A 16,117-nucleotide genomic window follows, 5' to 3' on the forward strand; every position below is an offset into this window, starting at 1 on the left:
AGCTGCTCCCCTGCTGTGTGGACGGCAAAGTCTCCTGCTCCATCCACATTCAAACTACTACTGATTTTTAACCCTGCTCCACTTAGGCCTCTGGCTCCACTGTCTTTAGTTTTTCCCCTGGCCTCCAGCCCCACCAGTGACAGCTCTTAAGTGGCGTCTGCATAATCCACACTTGTTCCAGTGTTACTTGGCCTCAGTCACGTCAGTTGATCCCCTGATGTGTGTCCGGCAAAGTCTCCTGCTCTGTCCACATTCCCATTACTAGCAGTGTGAATGAGGACAGAGCAGGAGACCTTGCCGGACACACATCAGGGGATCAACTGACGGGACTGAGCCCAAGTAACACAGGAACAAGTGTGGATTGTGCTGATGCCACTTCAGAGCTGTCACTGGCGGGGTTGTAGGCCAGGGGAAATACTAGAGACAGTGGAGCCGGAGGCCATAGTGGAGCACAGTTACAATCAGTTGTAGTCTACTACCTCTATAAAACGTGCTGCAAGTTGGCCTCAGCCAGCTCCATGCCTCATCCTGGGCTCCAACAACGCCAGTTGGTGTTCAGAAGTGCCGTTTTCAAAGTGAAAAACACACTAGCTCCTGTGTTAGTGGGGTTCAGTAATGCCAGCTGTTCCCCTGCTGTGTAGACGGCAATGTCTCCTGCTGCCTCCACATGTCAACACCATCAGGCCTCAGCCTGCTCCATGCCTCATCCTGGGCTCCAACAACATCATTTGGTGTTCAGAAGTGCCATCTTCACAGAGAAAAACACACTAGCTCCTGTTTTAGTGGGGTTCAGTAACGTCAGCTGTTCCCCTGCTGTGTGGACGGCAATGTCTCCTGCTGCCTCCACATTCAAAAAACAGCAGGCCTCAGCCTGCTCCATGCCTCATCCTGGGCTCCAACAACGCCAGTTGGTGTTCAGAAGTGCTGTCTTCACAGAGAAAAACACACTAGCTCTCGTGTTAGTGGGGTTCAGTAATGCCAGCTGTTCCCCTGCTGTGTAGATGGCAAAGTCTCCTGCTGCCTCCACATGCCATCACCATCAGGCCTCAGTCTGCTCCATGCCTCATCCTGGGCTCCAACAACGTCAGTTGGTGTTCAGAAGTGCCGTCTTCACAGAGAAAAACACACTAGCTCCTGTGTTGGTGGGGTTCAGTAATGCCAGCTGTTCCCCTGCTGTGTAAACGGCAAAGTCTCCTGCTGCCTCCACATGCAAACTACTACAGATTTGTAAATTTGGTCAACTTAGACCTCTGGCTCCACTGTCTCTAGTATTTCCCCTGGCCAACAACCACGCAAGTTACATCTGTGAAGTGGCGTCTGTACAATCCACACTTGTTCCTGAGTTACTGTGGCTCAGTCCCGTCAGTTGATCCCATGATGTGTGTCCGGCAAGGTCTCTTGCTCTGTCCACATTCACATTACTAGTAGTGTGAATGAGGACTGAGCAGGAGAGCTTGCCAGACACACATCAGGGGATCAACAGATGGGACTGAGGCACAGTTACACAGGAACAAGTGTGGATTGTGCAGACGCCACTTCACAGCTGTAACTGGCGGGGTTGTTGGCCTGGGGAAATACTACAGACAGTGGAGCCAGAGGCCATAGTGGAGCATGGTGACAATCAGTATTAGTCTACAACCTCTATAAAACCAGCTGCAAGTTGTCCTCCACCTGCTGCATGCTTCATCCTGGGCTACAACACAGCCAGTTGTAGCCTGGAAGTGCCGTCCTCACAGATAGAAACACTCGCTCCTGTGTTAGTGGGGTTCAGTAACGCCAGCTGTTCCCCTGTTGTGTAGACGGCAATGTCTCCTGCTGCCTCCACATTCAAAAAACAGCAGGCCTCAGCCTGCTCCATGCCTCATCCTGGGCTCCAACAACGCCAGTTGGTGTTCAGAAGTGCCGTCTCTGCAGAGAAAACCACTCTAGCTCCTGTGTCAGTGGGGTTCAGTAATGCCAGCTGTTCCCCTGCTGTGTAGACGGCAATGTCTCCTGCTCCATACACATGCCAACACCATCAGGCCTCAGCCTGCTCCATGCCTCATCCTGGGCTCCAACAACGCCAGTTGGTGTTCAGAAGTGCCGTCTCTGCAGAGAAAACCACTCTAGCTCCTGTGTCAGTGGGGTTCAGTAATGCCAGCTGTTCCCCTGCTGTGTAGACGGCAATGTCTCCTGCTGCCTCCACATGCCAACACCATCAGGCCTCAGCCTGCTCCATGCCTCATCCTGGGCTCCAACAACGCCAGTTGGTGTTCAGAAGTGCCGTCTCCGCAGAGAAAAACACTCTAGCTCCTGTGTCAGTGGGGTTCAGTAATGCCAGCTGTTCCCCTGCTGTGTAGACGGCAATGTCTCCTGCTGCCTCCACATGCCAACACCATCAGGCCTCAGCCTGCTCCATGCCTCATCCTGGGCTCCAACAACGCCAGTTGGTGTTCAGAAGTGCCGTCTCCGCAGAGAAAACCACTCTAGCTCCTGTGTCAGTGGGATTCAGTAATGCCAGCTGTTCCCCTGCTGTGTAGACGGCAATGTCTCCTGCTGCCTCCACATGCCAACACCATCAGGCCTCAGCCTGCTCCATGCCTCATCCTGGGCTCCAACAACGCCACGCCAGTTGGTGTTCAGAAGTGCCATCTCTGCAGAGAAAAACACTCTAGCTCCTGTGTCAGTGGGGTTCAGTAATGCCAGCTGTTCCCCTGCTGTGTAGACGGCAATGTCTCCTGCTGCCTCCACATGCCAACACCATCAGGCCTCAGCCTGCTCCATGCCTCATCCTGGGCTCCAACAATGCCAGTTGGTGTTCAGAAGTGCGGTCTCCACAGAGGAAAACACTCTAGCTCCTGTGTCAGTGGGGTTCAGTAATGCCAGCTGTTCCCCTGCTGTGTGGACGGCAAAGTCTCCAGCTGCCTCCAAACTCACACTACAATGCTTTTTCTCCTCTCTCCAAGTAGGCCTCAGCCTGCTCGGAGCATTGATCCTGGGCTACAACACAGCCAGTTGTAGCCTGGATGTGCCGTCCACACAGATAGAAACACTCGCTCCTGTGTTAGTGGGGTTCAGTAACGCCAGCTGTTCCCCTGCTGTGTAGACGGCAATGTCTCCTGCTGCCTCCACATGCCAACACCATCAGGCCTCGCCCTGCTCCATACCTCATCCTGGGCTCCAACAACGCCAGTTGGTGTTCAGAAGTGCCGTCTCCGCAGAGAAAAACACTCTAGCTCCTGTGTCAGTGGGGTTCAGTAACGCCAGTTGTTCCCCTGCTGTGTAGACGGCAATGTCTCCTGCTGCCTCCACATTCAAAAAACAGCAGGCCTCAGCCTGCTCCATGCCTCATCCTGGGCTCCAACAACGCCAGTTGGTGTTCAGAAGTGCCGTCTCCGCAGAGAAAAACACTCTAGCTCCTGTGTCAGTGGGGTTCAGTAATGCCAGCTGGTCCCCTGCTGTGTGGACGGCAAAGTCTCCAGCTGCCTCCAGTCTCATCTACAACGCTTTTTCTCCTCGCTCCAAGTAGGCCTCAGCCTGCTCGGAGCATTGATCCTGGGCTACAACACAGCCAGTTGTAGCATGGAAGTGCCATCCGCACCGATAGAAACACTCGCTCCTGTGTTAGTGGGGTTCAGTAACGCCAGCTGTTCCCCTGCTGTGTGGACGGCAAAGTCTCCAGCTGCCTCCAAACTCACACTACAACGCTTTTTCTCCTCGCTCCAAGTAGGCCTCAGCCTGCTGGGAGCATTAATCCTGGGCTTCAACACAGCCAGTTGTAGCTTGGAAGTGCCGTCCACACAGATAGAAACACTCGCTCCTGTGTCTGTGGGGTTCAGTAACGCCAGCTGTTCCCCTGCTGTGCGGATGGTAAAGTCTCCTGCTGCCTCCAACATCACACTACTACTGACTTTTAACCGTGGTCCACTTAGGCCTCTGGCTGTACTGTCTCTAGTATTTCCCCTGGCCTCCAACCCCGCCAGTCGCTGCTCTGATGTGCCATCTGCACAATCCACACTTGTTCCTGTGTTACTGGGGCTCAGTCACATCAGTTGATTCCCTGTGGTGTGTCCGGCAATGTCTCCTGCTCTGTCCCCATTCCCATTAATAGTTGTGGGAATGTGGACAGAGCAGACACCTTGCCGGACACACATCAGGGGATCAACTGATGTGACTGAGCCCCAGTAACTCAGGAACAAGTGTGGATTGTGCAGACAACTCTGCAGAGCAGCAACTGCTGTGGTTGGAGGCCAGGGGAAATACTAGAGACAGTAGAGCCAGAGGCCAAAGTGGATCACGGTTACAATCAGTAGTTGTGTACAACCAATATAAAACTCGCTCTAAGTTGGCCTCAGCCTGCTGCCTGATTGACCCCTGGGCTTCAACATCGCATGTTGCTGCTCAGAAGTGTGTTTGCCACGGGTACTCCCTCCTGCCCAGCCGGGTTCAAGCAACGTCAGCTGTTTCTCGGCAGAGCCTTTGGCCTAGGTGCCTCCTTCTCGGTATCCGAATTCCAGCAACGTCTGCTGGTCCTTGGTAGTGCTTTGGAGCACAGGTACCTCCTGCTTAGTAACCATGTTCCAGCACCGTCAGCTGGTCCATGGTTGTGTAATTGGCTGTTGTTCCTTCTGCTGCCCCTCCGGGTTCCAGCACCGTCAGCTGGTTCTTGGTAGTTCCATTGACTCTTGTAGCTAATGCTACCCATCCGGGTTCCAGCACCGTCAGCTGGTTCTTGGAAGTGTCTTTGGCACGGGCACTCCCTCCTGCCCAGCCTGGTTCCAGCACGCCTGTTGTTTCCGGGTAGTGTCAACGTCACTTTGCCGCCGATACGTTGTCCTGTCGTGTTGCGGTCGGGTTAGCCGAGTCTATGGTGCCTGCAGTTTCGGTGCTTCCTATCTGGGCTGCGGGTTCTGGTAATAAAGGCTGGTTCTGTAGTGCCAATAGGACAAGCACCCCCTGTAGGACTGTGGGTTTCGGTAACTGCGGCCAGCTCACGGCCTTGCAACTTTGTTTTTTTCCTGGGTACCTTCTGCTACCCATCCGGGTTCCAGCACCTTCAGCTGGTTCTCGGCAGAGCCTTTGGCCTAGGTGCCTCCTTCTTGGTATCTGAGTTCCAGCAACGTCTGCTGGTCCTTGGTAGTGCTTTGTAGCACAGGTACCTCCTGCTTAGAAACCGTGTTACAGCACCGTCAGCTGGTCCACGGTTCTCCCATTGGCTCTTGTTCCTTCTGCTGCCCCACTGGGTTCCTGCACCGTCAGCTGGTTCTCGCTAGTGTCATTTGCTCTTGCAGCTTCTGCTACCCATCCGGGTTCCAGCACCGTCAGCTGGTTCTTGGCAGTGCCTTTGGCCTAGGTGCCTCCTTCTTGGTATCCGAATTCCAGCAATGTCTGCTGGTCCTTGGTAGTGCTTTGGAGCACAGGTACCTCCTGCTTAGTAACCGTGTTCCAGCAACGTCAGCTGGTCCACGGTTGTGCCATTGGCTCTTGTTCATTCTGCTGCCTCTCCGGGTTCCAGTACCGTCAGCTGGTTCTCAGCAGTTCCTCAGCCTTCTTGTACCTTCTGCTACTTTTCCAAGTTCAAGCTTGTGAAAATGGTTTTTGATTCTTACTCTGGATCTCCCTGACAATGACCCTGAAGACCACACAGAAGAATACCTAAAAGATGACCCTGAAGAAGATGACCAAGAGGACAAAGAACAGGAAGACAACCACCAAGATGCAGAACAACAAGAGACAGAAGACCAAGAAGCATAAAAACCAAAAGCAGAAGAACATGAAGCATAATACTAAAAATCAGAGCAAATGATATTATCTAATTTATAAGAAGAAGACTAAGCAGTGTATGGGGGTGAGTCCGTTCCTCCTCGTGGTGCCCCTGGAAAAGGCCTGCTCCTGCAGGCCAAACTGAACGCGGACAAATCCTGTTGTAAATCTTTTGTGACAGGCTGAACGGAAGGTGTAATCTTCAAACTTTTATAGATAAAAACTACAGGGAAGAAGAAGAAGAAGAAGAAGAAGAAGAAGAAGAAGAAGAAGAAGAAGAAGACTAACATAGTCAATATCTTTGTAACTACGAACGTCTTAAAAAAAAATGCGATTCCATTTGATTGGGCTAAAGCTCTATGGCTTTAATGTCTCCTACACCTCCCACAATACATTCTACATTATTATTAGTTGTTTTTCTCCATGTAGAATTAACCAGCAGGGAAAGAAAGGGTTTTTTTTAATTCCGATATTTCTGTTCCATTGACTTGAATGAGACTTCCGGGATCGGAATCGGCGATACCCGATACTTTTTTTAGATCGGCCGATCCATTCCGATACGATATTTTTCAGTATCGGGTGGTATCGCTCAACATTACTAAAGACTATTATTACTGGAGAAGCCAGAGGTACAATAAACAAGAGGCAGAAGAGACCACCACAGCCATGGTGAACAGAAAAGACCCTAAGGTTCATCGAAAAAAGAAAAATGGCAAAAGCAAAAGGTAACAATCAGAATACAAACAACATCGGTAAAAGACTAAAGAGATGCATTTGAGCAGACAAAGAACTTTATTACCAAAAGGTATGTACAGAGTTAAAAAGGGAACATCTTAACAACAAGACCAGGAAGGCATGCCTAAAGATCAAAGAGATACCACAAAAGTTTCAATCAATAGTGGGAATGTTGAAAGATGTAAATGGGAACAAAATAATAGATCCAGAACAGATCAAGGAAAGATGGAAAGAATACACGAAGCACCTATACAAGTATGACTCCGTGATATGGAAAGAAACTGAGACTGGATATCACATAGAGCCAAACATCCTGAAAGACGAAGCTGTTGCTGCGAGAAAGCTTCAGTCAAACAACAAAGCATTTGGATGTGAAAATATTACTTTAGAGCTAATCAAGTCTTCTGAAGCAGCAGTTTATGTCATCACATGGTTGTGTCAACACATATGGACAACTGGTAACTGGCCCAGTCAAGATCAGTGTTTTTTCCTATTCCGAAGAAGCTATATGTTACCACTGTGGAAACTATTAGACTATTGCGCTCATACCTCATGCCAACAAAATGCTACTGAAAATCGTACAAAGATGGATTCAGCTTTACAATGACAAAGAGATTCCAGAGGAACAAGCACAATTCAGAAAAGTCAGAGGAACAAGAGATGTACTTGCTAACTGTAGATGGATAATGGAAAAGGTTAAAGAATACAACAAGGAGATCTATTTTTGCTTCATCGACTACAGAAAAGCCTTCGACTGTGTTGATCACCAGAAAATGTGGCATACCATGAAGGATATGGGTGTGCTAAACCATCTGATCAGCCTCATTAGGAACTTTTGCATTGACCAAGAAGCAACAGTCCAAACAAGCCACGACAACACGGCATGGTTCAAAGTACAGTGAGGCGTTAGACAAGGCTGTATCCTGGCATTGTTACTCTTAAATTTATATGCGGAAGCTATTTTCAGGAAAGCTGGACTTGGCAACAAAGAAGAAGGAATCAAAACTGCTGAACGAATCATGAACAATTTTAAATACGCAGACGATGCATCAATGACAGCAACAAGCGTAGAAGAAATGAAGGACTTATTATGGTGTAACAAGATGGAAAGCACAAACATGGGAATCCTACTCAATATAAAGAAGACAAAGATATTGACTACTGCCAGGTATGGCCGGGTCACATCTGAGATGGATGGCGATGAACTGGAATTTGTAAAGGACTTCATCCTACTCAGATCAACGATCACGCAAGATGCAGCAACAACACCAGTAGTCAATAAGAGAATAGCTTTGGGTAAATCAACAATGAAGTCACTGGACAAGTTCTTCAAGTTAAGGAGTATATCCCTGGCGACGAAGACATGGCTCTTTCATACTGTAGTCTGGTCTTTTCTGTAGTAATATTTGAATGTGAAAACTTGACGATAAAGAAACAAAACAGTAGAAGAAATCACCGATTGTGGAAACTTCACACTAGACCATCAAAATCAAGGGCCCAGAGTCTGGAGGAAGAGTGGAGAGACAGACAATCCAAGCTGCTTGAGGTCTAATGTGAAGTTTCCACAATCAGTGATGGTTTGGGGAGCCTTGTCATCTGCTGGTGTAGGTCCACTGTGGTTTATCAAGACCAAAGTCAGCGCAGCCGTCTCCCTGGAAATTTAAGAGCACTTCATGCTTCCCTCCGCCGACAAGCTTATAGGAGATGGAAATTTCCTTCTCCAGCAGGACTGGACACCTGTCCACACTGCCAAAAGTACCAATACCTGGTGTAAAAACAACAGTAACAGCAGTATCACTGGGCTTGATTGGCCAGCAAACTAGCCTGACCTTAACCCCATAGAGAATCTATGGAGTATTGTCAAGAGGAAGATGAGAGACACCAGACACAGCAATGCAGACGAGCTGAAGGCTGCTATCAAAGCAACCTGGGCTTCCATAACACCTCAGCAGTGCTACAGGCTGATCGCCTCCATGCCACGCCGCATTGATGCAGTAATTGATGTAAAAGGAGCCTGGACCAAGTATTGAGTGCATTTACTGAACATACATTTCAGTACGCCAACATTTCAGATTTTAAAATCATTTTTTCAAGCTGGTGTCATAAAGTATTCTAATTTACTGTGATAATGACTTTTGGGTTTTCATTATCATCAACATTATCAGAAATAAACACATGAAATAGATCACTCTGTGTGTAATGGCTCTATAGAATGTACAAGTTTCACTTTTTGTATTGAAGAACTGAAATAAATTAACTTTTTGATGATATTCTAATTTTGTGTGATGCACCTGTATTTAGCAATGGACTGCAAAGCAATAAGCCCTGTCTGGAGGCTGTATTCAGCCACTCTCCCTGCTCCTGCATCTGTCCCTAGGCTAAATGCAGAATGTATCTGCTACAAACAGCAAAGCACAAGATTAGCCCTTGGAAGGACTATTAGTATGATGGTTCAGCATCAGCACCTGTATCAACACTAGAGGACTCTGAATATGTAAACTGTGCACACACCGGCGCGGATGACTGCTCTCTCCCTGCAAGCACAACTGTCCCTGAGCTATGCAATGGCGTCAGTGTGCCCCCCCGATTAGGTAATGCAGCTTGCTAATCATAGTAATCATGAAGAGAGAAGGAAGATCCGGCACTGGAGACTTGATAAAATCCACGATAAGTTTTATTCACATAATTTCATGATAAAACCATGACATGTCTCTGAGGAAGAACCTGGTGTAAGGTTCGAAACGCGTCAGGCGTGGGGGTCTGTTTTCCCCTTTATGGTTTTATCATGAAATTATGTGAATAAAACTTATCGTGGATTTTATCAAGTCTCCAGTGCCGGATCTTCCTTCTCTCTTCATGTTTGCAACACATGGTGGTCAGCCACTTGATCCCTAGACACGACCGGCTTATAGGACTATTTTGGTGAGCACAAATTTCCCTTTCCCCTTCCTAACTTTCTAATCATAGTAATGCCATTTCCAAGACGATTATGGCATTACAGTGACTGGCAGGCAATCACCACATTTTTTTTTGGCTGTGTAACAGGCACCAAACATGTGGGATGGGGATTCGTGCTTCAAATCCGAGCACCAGCCAATTCTTGTGAAGTGCGGAGCATCACCAAGAACCCAGATATTCAAATGAGATCCGAGTATCACAGAGTACGCTCTCTCATCCTTACTGCTTGCTTTATGCAATCCTTTCTGTAAGCGGATTACAAGATGTCTTGCTGCTGAAATACCCAGTGATCAGCAATAATATCCATGGGAAACAATGGAACTGAAGCCTCTGTTGACTGTCTATGGATTGCATGCATGTGCTGGATCCTATGGAGAAGGAAATGTTCTTGATACCATCCCTCCTTCTGGCCTATCCTGGTCTATCGACTAATGACATATTTTGTAATAGTTTCTTTTTTCTTTAAACTTGCAATTCTCTGAGCAAACATTTACAACATCATTACCTTTTCCATCAACTGTCTTAGCTGCCGACTCCGAGGGTCTCTGGAGCAGGATGTCTGTGCCGGAGCAACCACTGTGCAGATGCATTTGCCGTCAGGGGCTTGCGCTGATGTATAAATTTGCCACCCATCTTCAGGACTGGGGAAGAGGGTCTGGAAAGTGAGAAAGATGATCAATTAAGGATTTTATTTTCCCCTAATTATATATATTCTCAAAATGAGCTTTTCCAAATAAAGGCAATCAGACAGCTGATACATGCTTTCTGATCTTCGGGTAGCATGTATCACACATTGGCTGCACAATTTCAGCCCTGTATGTTTATCTACGAAACATTCAGGGTACTAAGCCTCACTGGAAGCTGGTCAGGAAGGCAGGTCCCTGGCGGCTTCTCCCCCACCCGCTGCCCTGGAGTGACAGGTCTCTCCCTGCATGCATGTATATGGAAAAACCTATCACTCAAGGGCAGTAGGTGGGAAGAGCTGCCTAGCCGACTAGTTTATCATTGTGCTCAGTTCCTGATGGCTAAATAATTATGGTTTTCCCTGAAACACCAAAGCATTTTAGAGTTAACCATACATGGCTGGAATGGTGCAGCCACTGACTTGTTTATGCTGCCCGTGGATCAGGCAGCATATATCAGCAGTCAAGTTCTATTTAACTGATTCTCGTTAGAGAAACAGTTGCAGGTTAAAATTACCATACTTAAAAAAGATTACATTTATTCTCATACAAGGCACATAATTGGGGATGAGCGAGTATACTCGTTAGGATTCGGTACTCGGAGAGTAATGCGGTACTCACGGTACTCAAATCCTGGCGAGTATTTCACTACTCACCTCGCAATATTCGGCACAGCCCGCACAGTCCCTGCACAGTCCCCGCACAGGCCGGTAAAGTTCCCACACAGCCCAGCACAGTCCCACACAGCCCAGCACAGTCCTGCACAGCCTGTCACAGTCCCCGCACAGTCCCACATAGCCAGCACAGTCCCCGCACATCCTGGCATAGTCCCGCACAGCCCTGCAGTCCCCGCACAGCCCAGCACAGTCCTGCACAGCCTGTCACAGTCCCCGCACAGTCCCCGCACATACTGGCATAGTCCCGCACAGCCCTGCAGTCCCCACACAGCCCAGCACAGTCCTGCACAGCCTGTCACAGTCCCCGCACAGTCCCACATAGCCAGCACAGTCCCCGCACATCCTGGCATAGTCCCGCACAGCCCTGCAGTCCCCGCACAGCCCAGCACAGTCCCGCACAGCCCAGCACAGTCCTGCACAGCCTGTCACAGTCCCCGCACAGTCCCACATAGCCAGCACAGTCCGCGCACATCCTGGCATAGTCCCGCACAGCCCTGCAGTCCCCGCACAGCCCAGCACAGTCCCGCACAGCCTGTCACCGTCCCTGCACAGCCCCACATAGCCAGCACAGTCCCGCACATCCTGGAATAGTCCCGCACAGCCCTGCAGTCCCCGCACAGCCCAGCACAGTCCCGCACAGCCTGTCACAGTCCCTGCACAGTCCCGCACATCCTGGCATAGTCCCGCACAGCCCTGCAGTCCCCGCACAGCCTGGCACAGTCTTCGCACAGTCCCCGCCCAGCACACACACACAACCCATTACTCGCATTTCCCATAGACTTACATTGGACTCGCTACTTGTTACGAGTAACTGAGTATTAGGAGGTACTCATAACGAGTACAGCGAGTCCAAGTATTACACTACTCGCTCATCCCTACACATAATGCTTGGTGCTAATTATACAGTCTAGGTGGCATGCTGACAACGTGTGCAACCTACATGGCCTCAGAAACATCCCACGCAAGAGGGCCACAAAATCTACCTTCGTGAGGCTATTTCTAATTTTTCTCAGCTCATTCTCTGCCTTTTCTTGACACTCTCCAAGTCTTGCACCTTTCATGTATGGATCTCCTAAAAGTACACTAATGGACAAAATAATCAGCAATTCTCCAGCTTCCTCCTAACTCACTCTGGCCTCCAGCCTACCATCTCTCATGATCAGCCCACTCATACCTTCACAATACGGACTACCATAGCCACCTTGACATGGAATGGTGGCAACTACTGAGTACTGAAACCCACCAGTCTAGTCAACTCAAGACCTCAGTTTGCAAAATCTGTGCAAGGCACAATATAACCACCGAAACATAAAACATACATAAAACGCATTACACATGCAATATATGTATAAAAGAATAACAAGCAACATAATAAAGCTGTTTATTAAACTGAACTATGCAATCTATTATCTAAAGTGAGAAACCTGGAGAAGCATTTGCTTTTATGGAATGGCTTAACATACCAATAAAGAGGCTAGAAAAGATCCAAGTGATCATGGCCCAACTGATTTGTTTTGGAAAATTAACAAAGATTAATACAATCTAATCACTACTTTATTGTCTGTGACTAGAGATGATGAAATCTATTTGATGCTAATCATATTTGAGTAGAATTTAATGAAATGTTCAGGTTCTGGCTAACAATATGCAGTTCAATTCACAAATCACCAAAAAATGCTTTCTGCCTTTTTACACTAGGCATCAGCAAATCAGGAGGGAATGTCAAAGCCGGTATAAACCCTTAGAAGAGAATGAAACAGCTGATCAAAGCTGATTTTAAGGTAGGTACACTTCGTCAGAGCTCATGGCTCAGCAATACATACAGGTATGAAAGGAAGAGAAAGTCCTAAAATGTTTGAGAAATACTCCAGAGAGTAGTGGTCTGCAAACAATACAGCTAGTCAATTAATATGGTGAGAGATAGGAAAGGTGCTAGCGCAGCAGAGCTAGCAAGTGTGATATGGGCGAGCTGGCATCTATCCTGTTCTTTGAATTGCAATCATGCATTTTTTTCTTTATTTTTAATGCACAAGAAAGCAGCAGCCAGGCAGCGCAATAGTTTTTGCAGAAAATAAAATCACTTTCAGACAGACTGCTTGTTTGTCACAAGCAACTGTACTGCGTTTTTGTGCTTCTTGTTTTTCTGAAGAGGGAATAATTGTTTTTTAAAAATATGTAAGACAATTCTCAAAAATCCAGACATTTACCTGTGATTGTCTACCTCACAAAGTGTGCATGTCACCAGCAATTTTTTTGCTATTTATTTTACTAGTCAAATTTTACATTCATACCCGGAACACTGAAGGTGCTGGACTTTTGGACATGTACCTACCTAGCATTTCTTGTCATGTCTTTTTTGAGTATGGGGTTCAATTTTGTTAAAAAAATGCAGATCTGTAACTGTGCATGTCTGTTTCTGCATACCTTTGTTACCAGTTCAAATTGATAATATTGGTACACACGACACCTGTACTGCAACCCGCTGACACATTTTGCTTTTTGTGTTTGCTCTTTCATATTTCGTCTGAGGCTGGTTTCACACTTGCATTTTTTTGCGCTGGATTTTAGCACTAAAAAACGCATGCGTTTTTTTCCCTGTATTTTGCATGGGATGCGCTTATGTGCGCATACACATGCATTTGTAGGTGTTTTTCCGCGCATGCGGTTTTTTGCGGTATGCGCTCGGGCGCACAAAATGCATCCTGTTGCATTTTTTGGGCGTCCGACTTGCCTCAAAAAAACGCATGCGACCGCAATGCATTTTTTTACAGCAAGACACCCATTATAAGTCTATGGGTGCGCATATGTGCGCATTGGCATGCTTATGTATGCGTTTTTTTGCGCATGCGTTTTTTTTTATCATTAGTTAGACAATGGAATTTAGGGGTTTGGGTTAGAGTTAGGGTTAGTGAAGGGGGTTTAGGGTTAGGGTTAGCTAGGGTTTAGGGCTAGGGTTAGGGTTTGGGTTAGGGTTAGTAGGGTTTGGTTAAGGGTTAGGGTTAGTATGGTTTGGTTAAGGGTTAGGGTTAGGGTCAGGCTTAGGGTTAGGGTTAGGGTCAGGGTTAGGGTCAGGGTCAGGGTTAGGGTTAGGGTCAGGGTTAGGATCAGGGTATGGTTTGGTTAAGGGTTAGGGTTAGAGTTAGGGTCAGGGTTAGGGTCAGGGTTAGGGTTAGGGTTAGTAAAGTCATGGTTTGGGTTAGTGTGAGGGGCCACCTAATGTTAGAAAAAAACAAACGCGGTAAAAACGCACTAAAAACGCATACAAACGCATAAAAACGCTGCATTTTTTCATGCATGCTCATAAAAATGCTTGAAAAAAACGCAGCATTTGTATGCGTTTGTATGCGTTTTTTCAATGCGTTTTTTTGCGGGAAAAACGCGCTGCAAAAAAAGCAAGTGTGAAAGTAGCCTGACTATTGTAAAGGTTCAAAAATTAAGGTTGGAATGATTTTCAAAAGTTAATTATATTGTTGTATAAGAAAAAAGCATGCGAATGGGGTATTGAAAAAGAAAAAAAATACATAACATGGCTAAGAATGTGAGAGCCGTTAACAGCAGCAAAAGCACCACTACCATAACTATCACCTACCATCCTGGCAGTAGTATTACCAGATGAAGGCCATATTTCGCCTCCTTTTACTCCTGACAATATACTAGTGAGGTGAAAGCAGAGGGTATCATATACTAAATGGCACATCGCTCTTTTCAATCATAGTTGGATGCTGTTACCACTGACAGCGACCCCATCAGTTTGAATCCATGTTCCACAAAGAACGGTCTGCCTGATCTCTAATAACTAAGGGAGATAATTTTTATACCATTATTATAACTTTATAAACCAAGAAAAGTCTTTCAGGGTTCTTTTTTTATTAAATCATCTGTTGGTTTTTGGACACCATTGGTTTTTATGCGGAGGCAACTTTGACATTACTAAAACTTTGACATTACTGAGGCTTTGCTTAAAGAGACTGAAAAACATTTGTTGGATATACTGTAGTCCTAAGAGATCTCCGAGTGTTATACACATCTTTTCATGGCAATTGGAGTACGTGCAATTTTTTTTTTTATTTACTCCAGAGCTGCATTCACTATTCTGCTAGCGAAGCCACTGTGTGCATGCATTATGTTACTTATCTGGTACTAATCCTAACCTACTGGTCACCCAACAGTTTAATATCTATGGGGGTTTCTTGTTTCTTCCCTGATATTGGTGTAAAGAAGAATCAGGCAAGCCGATTTCTGACAGCCAATCCTACTGGTAGATAAGCCGCAACCAGAGGAGTCTAGAAGCAACCGAGCCAAGTTTGAGAGACAGCTGTCAACCAAATGATTAACTGGGCTTGATTAATGTAATATATTTACAAAATGAAAACTATTTAGCGATTTATTTATTGCACATCATACAAAATGGTTTCATGCAGTTCCTTTAAATGTGTAAAAATTCTGAATGGTAGATGGTTGATTCTCTCATTGATTTGCAACTAAACTTTTAAGATCAAACACAGGCTCAGCATTTGTAATCTACATCAATATTTTATATCATTATATTAATAGTATTCATGAGGTTGCTCAGGCGCCATGGCCTCTCACCCCAAAGCTCCAATTTAATCTAATGATAGGAACTGAGATCTTCCAATTTTTGGGCCACCGCCTATTCTCAGCAAAGGTAGGCTGAGGGCCAAATGGATTTTTGCTGTGCACAATGAATGGGGCCCAGAGTCAGAGCTCCTTGTGTAATGCTGTATCTCAACTTACTGATCTTGACACCGCCATTGATCAACTGACTGAGGGGTCAGAACCATGAATACATACCAACATAGCTAATGCACCTGCCAGTTTTGACAGTTTTTTTGCTCCATAGAAGTGGAGCAAGGAGAGAAGTATTACAATATAAATATTAATGTATATTGGCAGGTTGAAAAATATTCCTAAAAGGCCTTATAAGAGATGCTGAAATGGATAGCGGTAACCAAACCAGTGTTCCCAGAAGGGGCTGATGCACAAAACAACAAACTGTGGTTACCAATTGCAGTAACATAGTCCAACAATGTGCAAAAAGGTGCTCTTCAAGTCCATTTTGTTAAACTAATTTGCTAAAAATGGACAACCTTTTTAAAGGGGTTTTGTTGGGGATAGAAATTATTTTCAAAGAGATTCAGACTTGTAAAAAACAATTAATAAAACAAATCCAACCCCCATGGATGAGAGGTCAAATGACGAAGAAATCCGTTACATTAAAATATTGAATTTTTATTTAATCATAATTACAAAAAGAAAATTTAAAAAGCAGAGATGCCAAGTATCACGCCCCCGGATGAAGCT

The 16,117-nt window shown here is 46.3% G+C and overlaps 1 protein-coding gene across 2 annotated transcripts in view; it reads right to left on the bottom strand.

Moving 5' to 3' along the window:
- Positions 1–16,117, bottom strand: part of OLFM2 (olfactomedin 2) — a 532,346-nt gene that overhangs the window by 199,673 nt on the left and 316,556 nt on the right. For both annotated transcript variants that reach the window (XM_073557197.1, XM_073557198.1), the window contains exon 2: positions 9,941–10,090. In XM_073557197.1, coding sequence (XP_073413298.1) covers positions 9,941–10,090 — 150 coding nt within the window. The remainder of the gene's footprint in view (positions 1–9,940; positions 10,091–16,117) is intronic.

Source organism: Dendrobates tinctorius, unplaced genomic scaffold, assembly GCF_039654945.1.
Source record: "Dendrobates tinctorius isolate UK_male_01 unplaced genomic scaffold, ASM3965494v1 ptg000245l, whole genome shotgun sequence".
In the NCBI taxonomy this organism is placed as follows: Eukaryota; Metazoa; Chordata; class Amphibia; order Anura; family Dendrobatidae; genus Dendrobates; species Dendrobates tinctorius.